Here is an 18,470-nt window from a genome sequence, read left to right as displayed (position 1 = left end):
ACGCATAAATACGGAGGATATTTCTTTCATTGGCATTGGCATTTATATCCAAATGTATGTATTTTAAGAGCAGAAAAATCATGCTTTTAGTGGCGTGCGAACAGCATGCATTGTTCTTGGGGAAACTGATGGAGGGGCTGATTACTTAGCTATTTGGCGGATAGATGAGAAATTAATGCGAATGGAGAAAAGATAAAGCAAGTAATATAATTAATTGGCGAAATCTGAGGAAATTTCAGCGAGGGGAATGTGACGTGCGCTGTTGTACTGTTGTGCTATTGTGCAGATGTGAAGCTGTGCTGTGCTGTGAAACAAGAAAATGTGGTCAAGGTACGCTTGCTATAAGTTGAAGAGGGAGATATTAGTGATAATAAGAAAGTACAAAAGATTATTTCGAAATGTCTATTAAGGTTGCGGTGAGAAGCTGGGACTTTGTTGATGTTGAAGTTCGCTAAACTTTCAGCGCCAATCATAGGGAAGCCTCAGGACTGCGCTTGCAAGAGATGGATAATGAGTACCAATATCCTCAAGATGTTCCACTTGCAGTGACCAAAGAATCTAAATAATCGCGAAAAAACTCGAAACTTGAACATTGGACCATCTTCATACCGGATGCACTGCGCATGTCAAAGTGCGATGTGAAATATCACCTTTGTCCACATGCTTTTGGACATGGCGGAATTTAAATCAAACATCTCGGAGCTAAGTTGGGCAGCAGTACTAGATGACTTTGTCAGGAAACTCTATCAATATTGCCAGCTATCAGCAATTGATATATGGTTCCGTCTTACCTCGCTCGTCCGTGAAGTAAAACCAATGGTGTTGCACCAGCGATATCGCTTCTGCACAAATGTTGCCTACACGAACTAGCACGTCAGGAACGCTGTTACCTCGTTCGACATGTCCGAATTCCCTCCGATAGTCTGTAGCCCCTGACATTCAGTTATCTGATGGATCTCAAATCTGCCAATAAATTAATTAGCTACTGCAGTCTTTGCTGCTCGTATTCGCGAACTTTATACCCCCTGGTCCCAGAAATACTGGCTAAGTAAACAAGTACGCCGTAAGCGAGTTCATGCACAACTATGATCAGACTCAACCCAGCAGGCAAACGTTCTTAAATGCTCCCATCGGTAATATCCCGCTGACAAAAGAGTATATATACATTTCAAGGCCAACCGGATGACCTTAGTTATGAGCGATTCGCGATTTCCTTACTTTGACGACGCCAGCTTGGTGACGGGAAAGAGCGATGATGCGTGTAAACATGCTATTTGATCCTGGCACTCTCAGACTCTCTTTTATCCTCCTCTTCCAGCCCCGTCGGCAATCAGATCCCAGCGTAGCGAAATATTTTTTATCTTTCTGAAGCCCTAGAGACCACTGCTGAAAATGTCTTTCTTCTCCCGATTCTTCCGCCCTGGCGCCGCATGGCGTGCCCTGACACCTGACGGTAGGAACCGTGTCGTTCTGGCAATCACCACAGGACCAGTCGTATGGTTCAATGCTGGTTTTAGCCTCCACCGGAACATCGATACGATCCTCAAAGAACGACACGATCCCCCTCGGGAGACAGGCCCATCGGTTCGTCCAGCGGAGGAGAAGAAGGAGAAGAAGTAAGAGCACTTTCGGGGCATGTGGTGGCCCTTTGGCACCCTGTAAGACCCTCAATCGACAAGCCCTGTCGTTGAGCACACCGTGCTCCGACACCTCGATGGAGAATATCCCTTCAGGCTGTGGCTGCTGTTAGATGTCAGTCACTTCCGCCGTTACTCTGTCGAGAATCACCATCAAGCCCAAACGAGTCCAACCGAGCTACTCAGCAAGGATTGTTCAAATGACCTCAACAGCCGCTTGGAATCTCACCTCTGTTCTCATTCCGCTTGAAAGACATCGTTGTCTTGTCGTTAAGTAGAACAACCCAGATTCACCACAATTGGACATGGAAGCAGATAGTGTCTCCCAAAGTCTGTACTCTTACTACAGTGAGCCTGGGATGTCACTGCTCGGTTTAAGGAGGCATTTACGAACCCCTCTTGGGAACGCTTCGGCTACTGGCTACCAAGCGGTGTGGGAACTCTGTCGACCAACCTCCGAGCTGTAACCTTTGAGCACCCTATCATTACAGTATATATCAGCTCTTCCGGTTTATCACCATATTCAACGACAGTCTACAGCTTCTTATTTGAGTGACTAGACTCGAAGCAAAACATCTCTGCAACCTCGATCTCATAACGCTGTATGAGCGGACAGGGTCATCAAGAATCAACGAATGTTGGTCCTAGCCGTCAGTCCATACGCAAAATTACCAGCTTCTACGACCATACGACATTGTGACTTCGCAAATACCTTCTGGCTGCCTGAGTTACTCCACCCTAAGTCGATTGAAGACCAACCATGTCGTCAAGCACCAATATATCGTCGGTTCTATAGTCAAGAAAGCATAAACCGCCTTAAACTTTTTCATCCTTACTTCCCAACCCACCACTACACCGATGTAGAGTAAACTCCAACAAACGTAGCTCGGCAGATCTATATCTTCGCGATCACGACGAGAAAACAGTGTTATTTCCTAAGATATCACGAGTCTTTCGAGCATAGCGGAGAACCTTTTTCCTCAAGGAGAAGCGGCATTTGAAAAGCGGCATTTGAAAGGTTGGAATGAAGCTAGATGGCCAGGAAGATGGCAAGGAAGACGGCAAGGAGACGTATTTTTAAGGGTGCAGGGTCTACAAATCGAGGATATAGTTCAGAGCAGGGAGAATCTTGAAGACTTAAGGAAGATAGGTGACTTTTCAGAGAGAGTAGTCTGAATGGCTTGGATTTGGATTCATGATATTTCTTGTTGCAGATTGGGTTGGGTATGAATTTCTTGTGGGACGTATTTTTGTTGGAGCAAGCAAAGGTTACTAGGCTCGGAATTTGAGTGACACCACTTCAGGTAGAGGGATAGATAAATGATTGGACTTTAAGATCAGCTGGACGGCCAGCAGCTTGATCAATAAGCCATTGCTGTATTAAGGGATTTAATTGAAGATTCAAAGGTGACCTATTCGTAGGATTATGATGGTGATATCGGAGTTCATTCTAAATAATGCAGCCACTGGTTTTACGATTGTAGGCCCTTTTGTAGTGGGTAGTTTGGCTTGAAGAGGTATTTCGATCCACCGCTACTGTGCAACCGCTCCTTTGGCCCAACGACGATGTCGCGACGCTGATTCCTGCTATCGATCAGAACTATTCTTAATGCACAATAAAGTCTTCATAACATTACTGACCGTTGAGACCCCCGTGCACAAGGTAGAGATACAGACTCAAGCAGAAAATTCGTTCGGCTGGTGCTTGTTGACACTCCATCCCTCACTTAATGTTGTGGTTGCAGTCTCTATTTTCGCATCTGCCGACTAGCCACTGTCTCTTTGGTATTCGTTCTACGCAGCTTAGGGGGCTCGGCGTATCACAACGGCCATTCATACTGGATTACTCGTCTTTCGTAGGTCCCCTCGTGTCATCCTCCTTGGATATCGCTCTCTCTGGTGTCTTAACAGTCGGAGCTTGCTGTTTCTTCAAATATATGTAGGCTTGCATGACCAAGGTCGGTGGAGTGAAGAGGATAATCGGCCAAGATACAGCGATCATGTTCCTACCCATCGGAGTTGTAGGATCGAAGGTTTCTCGAGTCCAAGCCTTGACGACTCGGAAAGAATGGTGAAGAATACGGCGGCCGAGCATTTTTGGAGTGTGGAATGAGGTGAAAAGGGTGATGATGTTAGACGGACTGCTGATTCGCAGATGAACACGTTATAAGTAAGTTTTGAATATGTTTTGTGCGCCTGCCTGGCTGGCCCAGCTCGGGAACCAGGAAAGTAGAAAGTTTGGTCCGCTAGCAATTCGAAGATGATAGGGGCATTGTGGCCTTGTCCCACATACTACTTCTACTCAATTAGAACTTGTCACAACTCGGTAAAGTCTGAGAACATTCAAAGGTTCATAATAGGAGATTGAAGAAGTGATGAGAATTAATAGCCTCACATTCACTCAGGAGCTCCCTTGCTCTCGGCTGACAATAAGTTTCTCCAACGAATCCCCGCCCAGGTCTACAGAAGGTACTGCTTTGCAAACGAGAATAGGGACTTCAAAGCCCTTCCTGAGTGGAACCTTGTACCGTTCAGAACATTTCTGTGCTATCAGTAGAAATGTCTGTCCACGCCGCTGGCGCATCAGAATGGTGAAACATGTATGTGCAGATGCGCTCGGTGCACCCGGTGCGCCTGGGGCGCTGGGTGCGCTGAGAGCGCTGTCAATTCTGCGACGTGCAACAAAAATATGCAAGATTCCGAAAAGGGAAGGGCAGCTGACTGGAAACGTGATGATTTCGATTATTGCGGATTTCCTGGAAGCAAGCAGATGCATTGATATTGCTTGAATAACAGGACTTCTAGTCGTAAGACGTGGTAGTATTTAGCTGTAAGTATCGATATTTTCTAGGTCCATCAGGCTGTCCTTTGGAAGTAGGTATATTTACGGCAAAAGGTCTGCGCATAAATTACAAAATCGTCGTTCGTAACCTTGCCGTCGATCTCTTCCGGAATAAACTCAATTGACTTTAACTTTTGTACTTGCTTCTCTCAAGATATGGTAGTTCTGGTAGTCAGACTTCCAGCCGTCCTTCAACTTCACGAATATCTCGCCCATCGGCTCAAGCAAATAACAAAGTGAAACAACGTCAGAAGACCACACATAATATAGACTAGTGCCGACGATTATTGCAGGCAGAATTCCCAAACAACCAATACACAGTCTGTTCTTATAGGTACGTCATCTCCACATATTCCCCAGACTCGTTGGAACAGGGAACATTCATCCACGCACCACTTCACAGGGGTTAAGCGAGTCGCCCCTTCCCTGCCCTGCAAGCCTGCCAGTCAAACAACACGACGTACCTGCTATCCAAGACCAGTTTCTTGAACCATTGAAGCATGAAGAACATGAAACATCAAGATCAACATCCAGCATCCCAATAACGCTTCAATCCAAGCCCCTCGCCACGTGGCTGGGGAAAGCGAGGTTGAAAATAACAGTGTTTGTTTGTTTGGCGAAATCAAGATCCGGCACAAAGCAGCTGGCCAGCAATGGCTGAGCCCTCCCCATCAAACACAAAGACAAACATAAATACCCGCACCTCGACCCGAACACCCACTCCCACCCAAACCAACTCTTCCCCCTCTTCACCCGTCGCAAGACCCGGCTCAGCAACCTCAGCCAGCTACTCCATCCGTAGAGTCAGCATGGGCTCCAGCCAAAGCGCCGTTGCGAAAGCTATCAAGACAACATTGGGGAATGATTCGGATTTATACGCATTCCCAGGAGACCCGCTTTATAAGTTAAGGGATGCGAAGCCGTATAATCTGGATATTCAGGTCAAGCCGGCGGCGGTGACGTATCCGAAAACTAAGGAGCAGGTCTCGGCGGTGGTAAGGGCGGCGGTGCAGAATGGGTGCAAGGTGCAGGCGAGGTGTGGGGGGCATAGCTATGCGAATTACTGTTTGTTTTTACTTCTTCCTCGCTTTTCTCAATCCAATCTGTACGACAATTGGCATGACTTGGTGAATGGTTAGAGGAGACGAGTGGCTGACGAGGAGTAGGTATAGGAGGTATCGATGGAGCGGTGGTCATTGATTTGAAACATTTCCAACAGTTCTCAATGGACCGTAAAACATGGCGTGCGACGATCGGTGGAGGGACGCTCCTTGGGGATGTCACCAAACGCCTCCACGATGCCGGGAAGAGAGCCATGTCCCACGGTACCTGCCCTCAAGTCGGAATAGGGGGACATGCTACGATTGGAGGCCTTGGACCAACCTCTCGACAATGGGGATCGGCTCTCGATCACGTTGTGGAAGTCGAGATTGTTCTGGCGGATTCAAGTATCAAGCGTTGCTCAGAGACTCAGAATTCTGATATTTTCTGGGCTGTGAAAGGAGCTGTTGCAAGTTTTGGTGTCATTACCGAGTTCGTGGTTCGGACTGAACCTGAGCCAGGAGAAGCAGTGGAGTTCTCTTTCTCGTTCCATTTCGGGAAGTATGCGTCTATGGCGCCAATCTTTAAAGCATGGCAGAAATTCGTTGCGGATCCGACTTTGACGAGGAAGTTCACGAGCGGACTTGTCTTCACTGAGATGGGAATGGTGATCTCAGGAACATTCTTCGGTACAGAGAAAGAGTATGATAAGTTGAACATGGACAGTCGATTCCCGGGGAAACAGGATAAAAAGACCATCGTGTTCAAAGACTGGTTGGGATTAGTCGGACACTGGGCAGAAGATTTCGCTCTGCAGATTGGAGGAGGATTGCCAGCGCCGCTTTACACAAAGAGTCTCGCTTTCAATGGCTGCAACCTCATCCCAGATGAAGCCATCGACAAGATCCTGACATACATGGACAAAGCCAAAAAGGGCACGCTCATCTGGTTCGTGATCTTCGACCTCGAAGGCGGAGCCATCAACGACGTTCCACAAGATGCCACAGCTTACGCACACCGAGACGCACTCTTCTACATGCAATCATACGCAGTCGGTGTTCCAAAGGTATCGAACACGACGAAGAACTTCTTGAGGGGTTTGAGCAACGTCGTGAAAGATGGTATGCCTGGTGGAGGTGATTTCGGCGCGTATGCTGGGTATGTGGATCCTGAGCTTCCAAATGGACAGCAGGCGTATTGGGGGACCAATTTGCCAAGGCTGGAGGCTATTAAGGGTGTTGTTGATCCAGGTGATGTGTTTTGGAATCCGCAGAGTGTGAAGCTCGCAGTCGGGAGTTCGATTACTGAGAGGAGAAGCCATGCGAAAGCGAATGGGAATGGCAGTGTAAATACGAACGCCGTGGGTGGGGTGGATGTAGCTGCGAATGCGAGTCGAAATCCGGGTGAGCCCTTGGAGAAGGGGAAGGGTGCTGAGAAGCCAAAACAGTCGTTTCTGGAGAAGTTTAGGAGTTGTTTCGCCTAGCATCGGCAGCATTTCTAGGCTTCGGTTTGTTTGTATATCGTGTTGTTTTATGAAGAGGGTTTGCAGGGTCGGGAGAAGTATCAGCACTAGTGCAGTTGATATCAATACCCCTTTGTTCGTAAGCGAGGCAGTTGGCGTCACCAAGGATCGGAACTTTCTGTATTCGAGTATTCAGTATCAGGATAAGATTCATAGTCACAAATGGATAAACTGAAGATAATGAAGTCGCGACTGAGTGTTACTTACGAAATGGATGCTGGGTATACCGGCTGGTAGGTTTCACTGACCTGTATTTGGCCAATGTACCTCATTTAGTTGATTTTTTAGACAAGATCAGCTCGCCGTCATATTCCTCCGGCTCCTCTTCCTCCTCCACTCTCAATAAATGCCAACCTATATTTCTCTCTCCTTGATTGACTGTGTTACCTTATTCATCAACTCTCACTTGAGGAACTGCCCACACCTTCCACCATATTTAGGTGCCTGGGAGAAGAGAGAACAATAACATGATATGAACATAAAAGAGGGAGGGGGAAAATATAACTGCGACCGATCAAAGAGGTAAATTCTTCAGATACGTAATAAACACTAAAAGTTACAAAGGTAAGGTATAACACAAGCCCCCCCCAATCGTTCAAATTCAAAAGACCAATTACTCAATATGCACGCACGCAATGCTCTCCTACTTACTTACTACTCAACAACAGAACACGTACCATATCATACCATCCACATCATTATTCACACACAGACAGATCCATACGCACAAGATGGCCGATAGATTTGATGGTATCCCGGACTCGAATCTCGAAATTTTGCGTGTCAAGGCATTCCTATTTCAATATCGTCCATAGGAGAAACACTCTTGGATCATAAACACGTAAATCGATGGATCGATCGATAGATTTTGCTGAGACGCGATACAATTCCATTCCATTCCATTCAATCCAGTATTCAACCAAATCCTGCCTTTTCCATGCAGTATTCCTTATTCCATTCCATATACACAAGCTTTCCCTTTCATTTCAGGAGAACACACAAAAAAGGAGAGACAAGAAGATGATGATGATGTACATGCGCGTGCAGGGTCGTGTGCAAGGTCCGACGGGGGACGAAATATTTACTGGCCGAAGATCTGGATGGCACCCCAGCTCTGCTCGCAACCGAACGCACCTGGCTCCTTCCAGAGGTCATTGTACATGGAGAACATGACGGACTTGCCTCCGACGGCAGCCTCGATGCCCTTGATGGCGGTGACTTGCTCGGCCTTACCGGGGCAAGCCTTTCCGTTGCAGGTTCCGGCGGATGGCCATCCGGTCTCGAGGTTGAGTCCGTACTTGCCTGGGCAAAGACCATCGACGAGCTTGAGTTGGGAGGCGACGAACTCACCGGCGTGCTCAGCGTCAACATCGGCGTTGAAGAAGGGGTGGATGTTGCAGCCAACGACATCGACGACAGGGCAGAGGACGGCGGCGTTCTTTTCCCAGACATCAAGGGTCTCGGTGGTGGTGACGGGTCCAGAGTAACCAGCAGCCTTGAAGGCGGTCTTGCAGGAGACGATGAAAGCAGCGAGCTCAACGCCGGAGCAGGATCCGGAGAAGACGGCCTCGTTACCAATGACAACGAGGTCGACCATGCTCCACTTGTTCCAGGAGATGATATCGGTCACTTGCTCGGCAGCTCCAGAGATTCCGGTGCCGCTGATGAAGATACCGAGGATAATCTTGAGTCCGTGAGCCTCGCAAGCAGCTCCGATGTTCTCGAGACCAGAGCAGTCAGAGCTGTAGATGCGGACGGTGGAGAATCCAGCCTTGGCGATCTTAGCAATGTCACTGGCGACAGATGAGGCATCCTTGCACTGTCCGTTGTTCTGGTATGGGGAGTAGGTGATGGCCCATTGTGGTCCTGAGGATCCAAGTTGTCCGTTGGGCTTGGTTGGAGTGTTCTTGGGGGGAGCAGCAGCGATAGTTGGCTTGGCCTCGTAGGTAACAACTGGAGCTGGGGCCTCGTAGGTAGGGGCAGCAACTGGAGTTGAAGTTGGCTTAACAGGGGCTGGGGAGGTGAATGGGCAGACCACAACGTAGTTGGTCTCGGTGACGGTGGTAACGACCTCTGGCTGGGTGTATGTTCCTGGGGCATACGAAGCTGGAGTTGGGTAGACCCAGACGGTGGACTCAGTGACGGTGGTGGTCAATGGGGCAATCGTGTAGGTTCCAGCGGATGGGCAGACGTAGGTGGTAGTCTTGATAACGCTAGTAGTAACATTTGAGTTGGTCTCAATGGCAGCGTATGGGCAGACAACAGTTGTCTCCTTCTCAACAACAGTTGTGACACCTCCAGCAGTGTGAGTACCGACTGGGACCTCAGTTGAAGTAGCGCCGCAGACGGTGGTCGACTCAGTCAGAGTGACGGTTGTGGCTGGGATGGTGTAAACACCTGGAGTAGGGCAGGTTGTCGCGAGAGGAGTTGGGACAACTGGGGAAGGGTAGGTAGTAGGAACTGGGACGTAGGTCGAAGTTGGAGGAGCAGCAACGGAGGTGGTGTTGGCAGCGTACGTGGGGGAAGGGAAGATGACTAGATTTGAGTGTAAGCGCGTCTTCTTCCGAATAATGTCTTCTTCGAAGAACGCTATCCAGGATCCGACTTACTAGTGCCTTCTCCAGTAACGGTGGTGTAGATGGTTGTGCAACCACAGGTTGGCTCAGGAGCAGAACCAGTACCAGTGACGGCAGTCAAGTACAATCCTCTCTCATGGAAAGCCTCGTGAGCATGGCGACGGGCATGCTTTCCAGGTTGAGCAGAGGCGCCTCCAGCCAGCGCGGCAGCGACAGCAAAAACACCAGCCTTCATCTTGAACGATTGTGGTTGGGATGGGATTCCTTGGCAAGAATGTAATTTTTCGGCGCGTTGAAATAGACGTTAACGAGTGCCCGCTGAAAGAGTGAAGCGGTGGTTATTGAGGAGAAACGAAGGATGGGGTGAAGGCGACTTGAGGATCACGACATCAACGACGAGCCAGCAGGGAGGGAGGGAGAGAGAAAAAGGGAAGAAGAGAAGAAGAAGCGACTCGAAGCTGGGGCGTTGAGTAGTCAAAGGCGAAATGGACGTCTTGGCGCCGGCGGCCTATTGACAGGGTGCACGGAAGTTGGCTGGCGCAGGACTGGACATTATTGGACAAGCGGGTGGGCAGCCCAAGCAAACAAGACCAGACGAAGTGGGCGACGGTGACAGGGGACAGGAACTGCGACCGGCTTGGAGAGGGAAAGGAGAGTGGCTCGACTGGCTCTCCATGGACATTGGACAATAATGGACAACAGACAACAGACAGCCAGGGACAACCCTGAGTCGAGCATCTCATCAAATGATAAGCCCTTGTCACAACACAGAATTTTCGAACCATAAGGTAAGGTACCTAGATAAATTACTTCTCTCTGCCCAAGACCTCCAACCAAAACTAACTACAGATTCCCTATTGCTCCTAGGGCTGGCTGTCTAGACGTGTATCCAGGCCAAGTCTAGATGTGAAAAGGAGGTCAGATCCCCTCCCCTTTGTTTGCATGCACGCACGCACGCACGCATATAACTTACCTCTATGCATGCTGGTCGCCCACTTTAGCCAGTCGGTGCATTTAGCGACATTGTCCCGCCGCTGTAATTTGCGGGGGAAGCCCTTCTGTGCCTGACTAGACGCCATTGGGCCACGCTACTGGATAGGCTCAAGCCCTCAATCTCTTTTCTCGTGTTGGGTAACTGGTAACTTGGGTCGCCAACTAAGCTGCACTTGAACTTGGCTTGGTGCGCTGGTCTGTTGAATCTGGAAGAGTTGGTGGAGGGGGAGAAATAATAATCTCAACCAGTGAGAGGATTGCAAATACCGCTCCTCTTCCTGGTAAGGCTGTTTGGCAGGCTGGCAGGCTGGCAGGCTGGATTGGTGAGTTGTGGCTTTGGTGGTCGCCTATGCCGGGCAATTTCACGGGTGAAGCCATTCACAGTCTGCATGGAGATGCCGATCTGGGTCCAACCGCTGGGTATTAATATTTAATCCTTGCTCTGACTTGTTTACTTTGTGAACAAATCAACAACGTGTTCAGCTCATTTCTTCGCCTGCATATCAGGTGTTATTTATCCAGTCCATGATTTTTTTTTCTAGGCCCTCCATCATGTCAGCCCGTCTACGTATATCTTTTGCATCTCTGACAGTTGCATCAAAGCGCCTCACGTCAAATCACTTGCTCATCACTCACATCCATCCAAGCACAAAAAGGCAAACATGGCCCAACCTAATCTTTAAAATTAGCCTTTCCTCCACACACATCATCTCAGTCCCTGGCTCCCTGGCCAAACCCAAATTTGGATGAACGGGATCACCCTCCCAGAAAGCGCTTAGCGCGCGAGAAAGATGAGAGCGAAGGAGATTGCTTGCCATGTCATGTCAAGCTTGGAGACTTCGGCTGTTGGCAGTGTTGGCATTGGCAATTGGCCAAGCGCTGGCTGGGTATTTATGCGCGCCGAGGAAACTGAACGGGCTTTGACGGAATGACGGGTAATGATGCTGATTTGTCCTTTGGGGAATTATTCTAGAAAGATTTTTTATGAAATTTTGATGTTCAGGTAAAAACAGAAGTTCCTTTACTTGCTGTGTTTCTGGATGTGATCAATCTTTGCAGATGCAGCCTCTCGCTTGGGGTGCGAGGAGCGAGATTTTGGAAAAGGGGGCTCGGTCTGCAGTACTGTAATTTTCGGTCTTCGAAATTCCAACAAATCAACACACATACATGCATTCATAGTTGCTACATTATTAACCTATATGCCTGATCAATATGACTCTTCTATAATGTTGGTTGTCCTGCAAACATTCGATTCTGTCCCTCCCTGCCTACTTTCGCCTTGAACCGGAACAGCACAGGAAACAAATATCACACCACTGCAGTATTCAATTCTAGAAGTCTCCTTATCCCGCTTGGCACATCATTGACCTACTTTCTAGATCTTCGGCACTTCTAGCATTCTCTATCTCGCCACTACGGAGCTCTATGTCTATACTTCACAGTCAATTAAGTTTTACATTACAGTAATTTACAATGAGCACGAGCCTGGTCTGCATTGTCCTCCGTCTGAGGTTACATCGTGAATAAATGGAAAAGTCAATTTACACTTGAAACTTGACACTACTCGTTTCAGGAATCAGGAGGGAAAAGGGGAAGATGTTGAGTTTTCATTGTAGCAAAGGATCTGCTAGCAACATTGATGGAAGATCCGAAGAGGATAGAGAAGTGAAGATCGTGAAATCTGGAGCCTGGGCCTCGCCTCGCGACGTGACTTCATAGGGTTGTCGTCGGGTCATTTCTCGATTCAACAAAAGCACTGAGGCTGATTCGGATCAGAAAAAGCTTTTATAACAATTACTACCACAAGTTGTATATACCTAGAACTACCCCCACCCATCCGCCGACGATTATCCTCTCTCATCTCCTCTTCGCTTGTATTAGTACCAGAAGTACTTCTCAGTGCTTATCTCCCATGCTATCTCCACTGGTGGAAAGGTTGAAAACATCCAGGCAGAGAAATGAATGTAATCCATCGAATGTATTATCATCAAGAATAAAACGCGCAAGAATCGCAGTTGTCGTATCGCATCGTATCGTATCCTTCCCAAGTGTATATATCCCTAATGCAATGTTCCTCCTGCATTGCCCGAAAACTCCATGCTGAAGAACCCCCATATGAAGAAAACAATGCAAACTTCCCTCCCCAGGTCGAGCACCGGGCTCACCATGCATCACACCTATCCGATGCACCGTCCTTGCCCTTCCCTGAAAGGAACATATAAGGTAAATGAAGGACTGAATGACGCCTGGAAATGCTGTATGCGGCAAACATACTCGTAACATACATCAAGAATGTAGTGGATATGACCGTGTCTGAGTGAGTGCATGACGCTGTCCCGTCCTTGACTTCTAATGTGAGATATTCGATACCAAAACTCCTGCGCCATCCCCTAGTTCGTGTCCATCCCGACCCATGGTATCATGAAATGACAAAAAGGAAAACTTATATAAAGGCGCTGAGTAGAAAATCCAACCTTGAAGTTGAGATGCGGCTTGGTCCAAGTGAGGAGCAGCGGTCTGTACAGTGTTGCTCGCTCATCTAGAAAAATCCCATCGCGACACCAAGCTTTGCAGCTCTTCTGTGTCGCTGCTCCTCGGTTCCTTTCGCTCTGGGATGCCTGACCACTTCCTCATCAGTTCGCTTCCAGTCATGACCTTCGCCTCGCCGCCTGCTTCGACTATTCCGCCCAGGAGTATAGTTCTCGAGACCGTAAAGCCCATGTGTGGCAAGACCACATCGTTCATACTGCATCAATCCCCCTCTCATGTCGTCGCAGTTGGCAACGAGGAGATCTTGCCCATCATTGGTGAAGTCCACACCACCAATCTCTCCAAAAAAGCTCAATGTCTGCTTGCTAGTGAACGATTCTCCATCAATCACGCTGATGATATCCGCTGGCTCGGCAGCGAGAAGGACCCTCTTGCCAGACCCCAGCGGTGAAAACTTGAGTTTCCTCACACCTGCCATGTCAGCTGCTACGGTAGCAACGCATTGAGCAAGTCCAGAGCTGTTCGTCCACTTTCTGGCGTCCCAGATCTTAACTTGCATGTCTTGGTTACCAGTTGCGACCGTCCAGCCATCATCTGCCCAATCACATGAAAATCCGTAGTCTCTGTGACCATCTAGACTTTGCAAGATTTCGCCAGTTTCGGCATTACAAATCATGACTCGTTCCGTATCGCCAACTAGGACTCTAAGGCGTTGATCTGGAGAAATTGTGGTGCAGTTTATCGCACAGTCGTAATGGTGTGACGCGATGAATGTGTTCGTGCCAACATCGAGGACCCGCATGTAATTGTCATTGGAAGCAAAAGCAACCAAAGGAGCGTTAGAGTTCGGCGCGAGATGCACCTGAATGTGGTTTGTAATGCTGTTAGTGTTTTCTGTGACAAGCCCCTCCGTGTGAGGTGCATCCTTCTGAGCTCTCAAATTTGCCAAGGCGTATTCTCCACTGAACCCGCCACCAACGAGAATGTCATGATCAACAGTCAATGTCGACAGCTGTATTCCACGAGTCGGGGCAGGCAGGAAGTGGGCAGGTTGCACCGTAGGATTGGTGAGATCCATGGCCACATCGGGGTGAGGCGAGCCGCTGTGAGGGTTCCAGTGTAGAATCTTTGATCTCCCTGCATAGAAAATATGATCACGAGATGCACAGGCCATGAGATTTCTCAATTGAAAGTGAGCCAAGTTGATCTCATGGTTGAAATCCATACGTCGGAATCTGAAGAAGTCTTGGTCATCTTCTAGGCGGGCACCATTGAGACGAGGCTGACCTGTTAGTCTTTGCTGAAGTTATGAGGAAATTCTCACTTACATGCCACTGCCGCTCCATCCTCAAGTTCGTGTAGTTCCTGTACGTTGCTCGTCTTTGCTGCCTAGCCATTGCCCTACTCACCCCAAGACTTCCCCAATTGATTCTTTGAATGTCACACCGTTCTCCTTGAAGATCGCTTCGCTCCATCGGTTTTGGCCTCTCACGTCTTTGCTCGTGAAGTGATGCCAATGACGGTCCTCTCGCGCGATGTCTGGAATCCGTACTTCGAGCATTGGACGAAGCAGCAGACGTGCCCCAGCTTTCTAGGAACTGTGCGAGGCTGAGATTGGCCTGGTCTTCCACTTCGGGATGGTCAGCATCCGACATTTCATCAAGATCCGCCACAGAAACATGAGGAATTATTGGGTTAGGGACCTGGGAGGACTGAGGAAGGACTTGGGAGGGGTTCATCCAAGCTTCCAAAGAGCCAGGCCACGCCTGCTGCGTCGTCGGCTGAGTTGCCGGAGCAATTTGGGACATGGAAACATAGCTTGGCGGGGTACCACCAACGCTGGCACTCGAATTCTGGAAATTCTGGAAAAATGGTAAGAGAATGGAGGGAGTACTGTGCTGAAAATGTTCCCCATGCAAGTCATCCACCTCGTCTGCTAACTCCTCATGTTCTTGTCCATTCTGTCCATCCTGTAAATGCTGCAGTACTTGCGTTACTTCCAACATTGCGGGCGACAGATTTCCAGGTATTGGAAAAACCTGTGGCTGCTGCGCGCCGTCCGAAATCGACCATGGGCTCGGGGGATCGTCGTCTGATAGCCCATTGATATATAATTCTGTATCGTATGGGTCAACACCTGAGATGTCCATCATGTTGTTGTGGCCCATTAATTCAGCATCCAGCATATCCATCTCGTTATTCAATGCCTCGGCATGCGAAAGTGTCATCGTCAAGGTAGCGCCCCCGTCCGACATGTCTTGATCCTCATCGCTCGAAGTGGGTGACTCCCTACTCCCCCCATCCGCCCTCTCTTCGGGACTATCGTTACCCATACTGGCGGGTGTTCCCAACGGTCCGTGAGCCGGGAATTGATTCGCTATTGATGTGAATATTACACCACTCTCGAAAGCGCCTGCCTCTGCGGAACCATCGTTTGGGGGAGTCAAAGGATTCTGAACCGACATCACGGTCTGGTCTGCTACAAGCTCCTTCTGGAGACTTTATATCCCATGCGAAGTGAAGTCTGAAAATCTAGTGGTTTTGTGTAGCATCGATAATCGAGTGAGTGCGACGACCACGATCAACAGATACGGTCGGATGAACGAGGAATCTGGTGTCGAGGTGAGGGCGTACGAGTGCGGGATCCAGCGCAAGAGGGGTTCTTGTGTTCGCGAAGCAGGTTGTGGGCAATTAGCCAGGTCGACAGACACCTGGCAAAGATCTGAAGCCTAGGGACGGAGTATGTCTGCCAGGAGCGGACGAGGGTGTGGATGTGAAGCGTACAAGAGGGGGCCGGCCGGCTGAGTGGGCGAAGGATTGGAGAGTGAAATGGAATGGGCCGATGAGGCGTCTCCCCGTGGGCAATGCGTCCCAGATCGAAGCGAATTGGTCCTCGAGTTCGCTCGTTCGTTCGTTCGTTCGTTCGCTGGTCGTCTTGCAGCAGCAGTGCTGGGCTGGATGTGGAGGGGAGTAGGCCGGTGTGGAGGAGTTGAGGTGTGCAGGACAGGACAGGGCAGGACGTCTGCAGTGGGGAATGAATCAGATGCAGCAGCTCTCGAGGGTAAGGGTAGTGGTGGTGGTAGTGGTGGTGGAAGGAGTGTCGTCAATGGAGCGCCGGCCAGCCAGCCAGAGCGGGGCGCGGAACGTGGGATGCGATGTGCAGTGATGTGTCCAGGGTTTGGGCTAGGGGTTTGGGCTAGTGCTACAGTAGTAGTAGTGCTTTGCCTGTAAATTTACGTACAGTGCAGTGCAGTGCAGGTGCAGTGGCTGAACCACTGGCGCTTGGCCTTCAGATGCAAGAAAGGAGACGCCACGAGTCAGCAACATGAGCGAGTGTGTATCAAAGGGAGCAAGTGAGATGCTGTGATGCTGAGATGCTGTGATGCTGTGATGCCGGGGAGCGAATGGAAGCTGGAGAGAATAGAGTGGAGTAGAGTGGCAGTGGAGTGAAGTGAGTTCAGACGAGTTACCTACCTTAGGGGCGCTGGGGCTTCCTCAGAAGTCAAAATCTACTCCACTCTGTCATCGGCTAAGGTAGCATTGGCATTACTGTAGCATTAGCATTAGCATTTTCATTGTGACAAGAGTCGCTAGTCATAGTCATAGTCATAGTCATAGTCATAGTGCCTACCTAACTTCAACGACATCGATGCCTTATCCTCTTATCCTCTTATCCTCTTATCCTCTTATCCTCTTATCCTCTTATCCTCTTATCCTCTTATCCTCTTATCCTCTTATCCTCTTATCCTCTTATCCTCTTATCCTCTTATCCTCCCCTCCCCTCCTCGCCTCTTATAAGTACCCCTGCGATGCATCTCTTTGACCTACCTACATATTACCTGCTTAACCAATCCATTCGTCCTGTAGGTATCTTACATACTTCCTAAGGTATCCACTTGGCCTCCAACCGCTATACACCTCTTCCTCCAAGTCAAGGCACTCACATGCATGCATGTACCTTTTCCACCTCACACCACTACGACTTGCCCTGGCCAGCGACCTCTGTCGCCTCTCTTCCCAGCGCCCTGCGTGACCTGCAGAGGATGCCCGATCTCCTGTGCTGCATCTGCACTTGCACCCTAAAAGGAACTATTTACATGCAGAATGCAGAGGCTTACCAGGGCATCACAATCACTAGCACCCACTCGCCTTCATATCAAGTCTCTTCGCCTCAAGCGTCCCCTCAATTTTCAGCACAACAAGCATCTCTGATCCATTGTACCACACTCGTAATAATGGGACGCTGGTCCAGCTGCCGCACCTTTGTGACCCGACAGGCGCCTCTGGTGCCTCTCGGAGCTATTTGCGCTGGAAGATAACGTGTCTTGCAGTGCCTCTGTCCTACCTGGAGAGCGTGGGGTAGGTTCAATTTGGGCCGAGTCGAGTCACACCAGGAGAGCATTTATGATCAATCCGCTATCTGCGCTCACATCATCTCTTTCTTTCCTGGGTCAGAAAACTCGACAAGTCAGATTTCCCACAGGTGTTCAACGCTCCAGGAAGTAACTCTGTCGGTCTGATATGAGCACGCCGAGTGGGGTGAAGTATCAGCCGGAGCACACCCCATCACATTTTTCTTCATCCAAAATGTCTCAAAGTACCATCGTACCCTGCATTCCGTTCATATCCGGATAATATCAAAGACCCGTCAGAAAGCAATTTCAAAGCAAGCAGAGCATTATTGCTAAGCGCCAGTCCTGTCTCAAAGTTGATAGAAATCTTTGATTTGATATTCCTTTTCCCCGCACCAGCACAATCAAAACACAAGTATGAGCCTCGGGTTGCGCGAACATTCTTGAGACGGCTATCTGCCGGTGTATCTGCAGCTTCCCACCTCGGCCCGCCTTGTTCCTGCCAATTCGCAATCTCCGCTTCGCTTCCACATTACCAACAGAGTTATATCACATTCTTTAGGTCCCAAGTAGAAACGAGAAGGACGCGGCGACCCGTGTGGAAACAGCGGTGTGTTTCCCACAAGGATACTCGTGCCGCATTCTCACTCGTTGGGACAAGGGCATTCATCCTCCAGCTTGTTCGGGTTATTCGAATCGTCACGTGAACCTCGATATATGCCCTGTTTATCACATATCAAGCTGTCATGGAAATGTTGCATTATCGTGCATTGAGAATGATTATGCCAGACGAACGCGAGTCAATGACGCGATCATCCTCCGTCTGAAAGGAATAAGCCACATCTCGAAGAATGGCTAAAGACTATCGTCAATTTCGGTCATCTAACTCTATTCTGAAAGTGAGAATCTCGAGCGATTGGTACTAGCTTGGTATGTTCTTGCAAAACGTGATTGATCGGCCTCACTTTGAGGATTGCATTTTGGTGTTCTTTTTTCTTCTTCTCATCTTGGGCCAGG

The 18,470-nt window shown here is 49.1% G+C and overlaps 4 protein-coding genes across 4 annotated transcripts; 2 read left to right on the top strand and 2 right to left on the bottom strand.

Annotated features, from left to right (window-relative positions):
- Window positions 1-1,392: 1,392 nt before the first annotated feature.
- On the top strand, window positions 1,393-1,620 carry ONS95_008089 (uncharacterized protein; the record flags this gene model as incomplete). The annotated part of the gene is made up of 1 exon (XM_058501626.1): window positions 1,393-1,620. The coding sequence occupies one exon, from the start codon at window positions 1,393-1,395 to the stop codon at window positions 1,618-1,620; it is 228 nt and encodes a 75-aa protein (XP_058362947.1).
- A 3,668-nt stretch (window positions 1,621-5,288) lies between these two features.
- ONS95_008088 (uncharacterized protein) lies at window positions 5,289-7,003 on the top strand (the record flags this gene model as incomplete). Its single annotated transcript, XM_058501625.1, has 2 exons — window positions 5,289-5,544; window positions 5,646-7,003. The coding sequence occupies 2 exons, from the start codon at window positions 5,289-5,291 to the stop codon at window positions 7,001-7,003; spliced, it is 1,614 nt and encodes a 537-aa protein (XP_058362946.1).
- Window positions 7,004-8,123: 1,120 nt separating this feature from the next.
- On the bottom strand, window positions 8,124-9,853 carry ONS95_008087 (uncharacterized protein; the record flags this gene model as incomplete). Its single annotated transcript, XM_058501624.1, has 2 exons — window positions 8,124-9,577; window positions 9,652-9,853. The coding sequence occupies 2 exons, from the start codon at window positions 9,851-9,853 to the stop codon at window positions 8,124-8,126; spliced, it is 1,656 nt and encodes a 551-aa protein (XP_058362945.1).
- A 1,912-nt stretch (window positions 9,854-11,765) lies between these two features.
- Window positions 11,766-16,787, bottom strand: ONS95_008086 (uncharacterized protein). Its single transcript, XM_058501623.1, has 3 exons — window positions 16,343-16,787; window positions 14,430-16,123; window positions 11,766-14,383 (listed from the first exon to the last, which is right to left on the bottom strand). Exons 2-3 carry the CDS (start codon window positions 15,564-15,566, stop codon window positions 13,151-13,153), a joined length of 2,370 nt encoding a protein of 789 aa, XP_058362944.1. The 5' UTR covers window positions 15,567-16,123; window positions 16,343-16,787; the 3' UTR covers window positions 11,766-13,150.
- Window positions 16,788-18,470: the final 1,683 nt, after the last annotated feature.

This window comes from Cadophora gregata (genome assembly GCF_030347475.1).
Source record: "Cadophora gregata isolate MNR1 chromosome Unknown scaffold_2, whole genome shotgun sequence".
Classification (NCBI taxonomy): Eukaryota; Fungi; Ascomycota; class Leotiomycetes; order Helotiales; family Ploettnerulaceae; genus Cadophora; species Cadophora gregata.
Note: the sequence above shows the minus strand (reverse complement) of the source record. Positions and strands in the feature narration are given on the sequence as shown.

Coding starts and splice junctions, on each gene's coding strand:
- ONS95_008086 (XM_058501623.1), bottom strand. CDS start 15,566: ATGTCGGTTCAGAATCCTTTGACTCCCCCAAACGATGGTTCCGCAGAG. Junction 14,384..14,429: donor GGATGGAGCGGCAGTGGCAT/GTAAGTGAGAAT, acceptor CTAACAGGTCAG/CCTCGTCTCAATGGTGCCCG.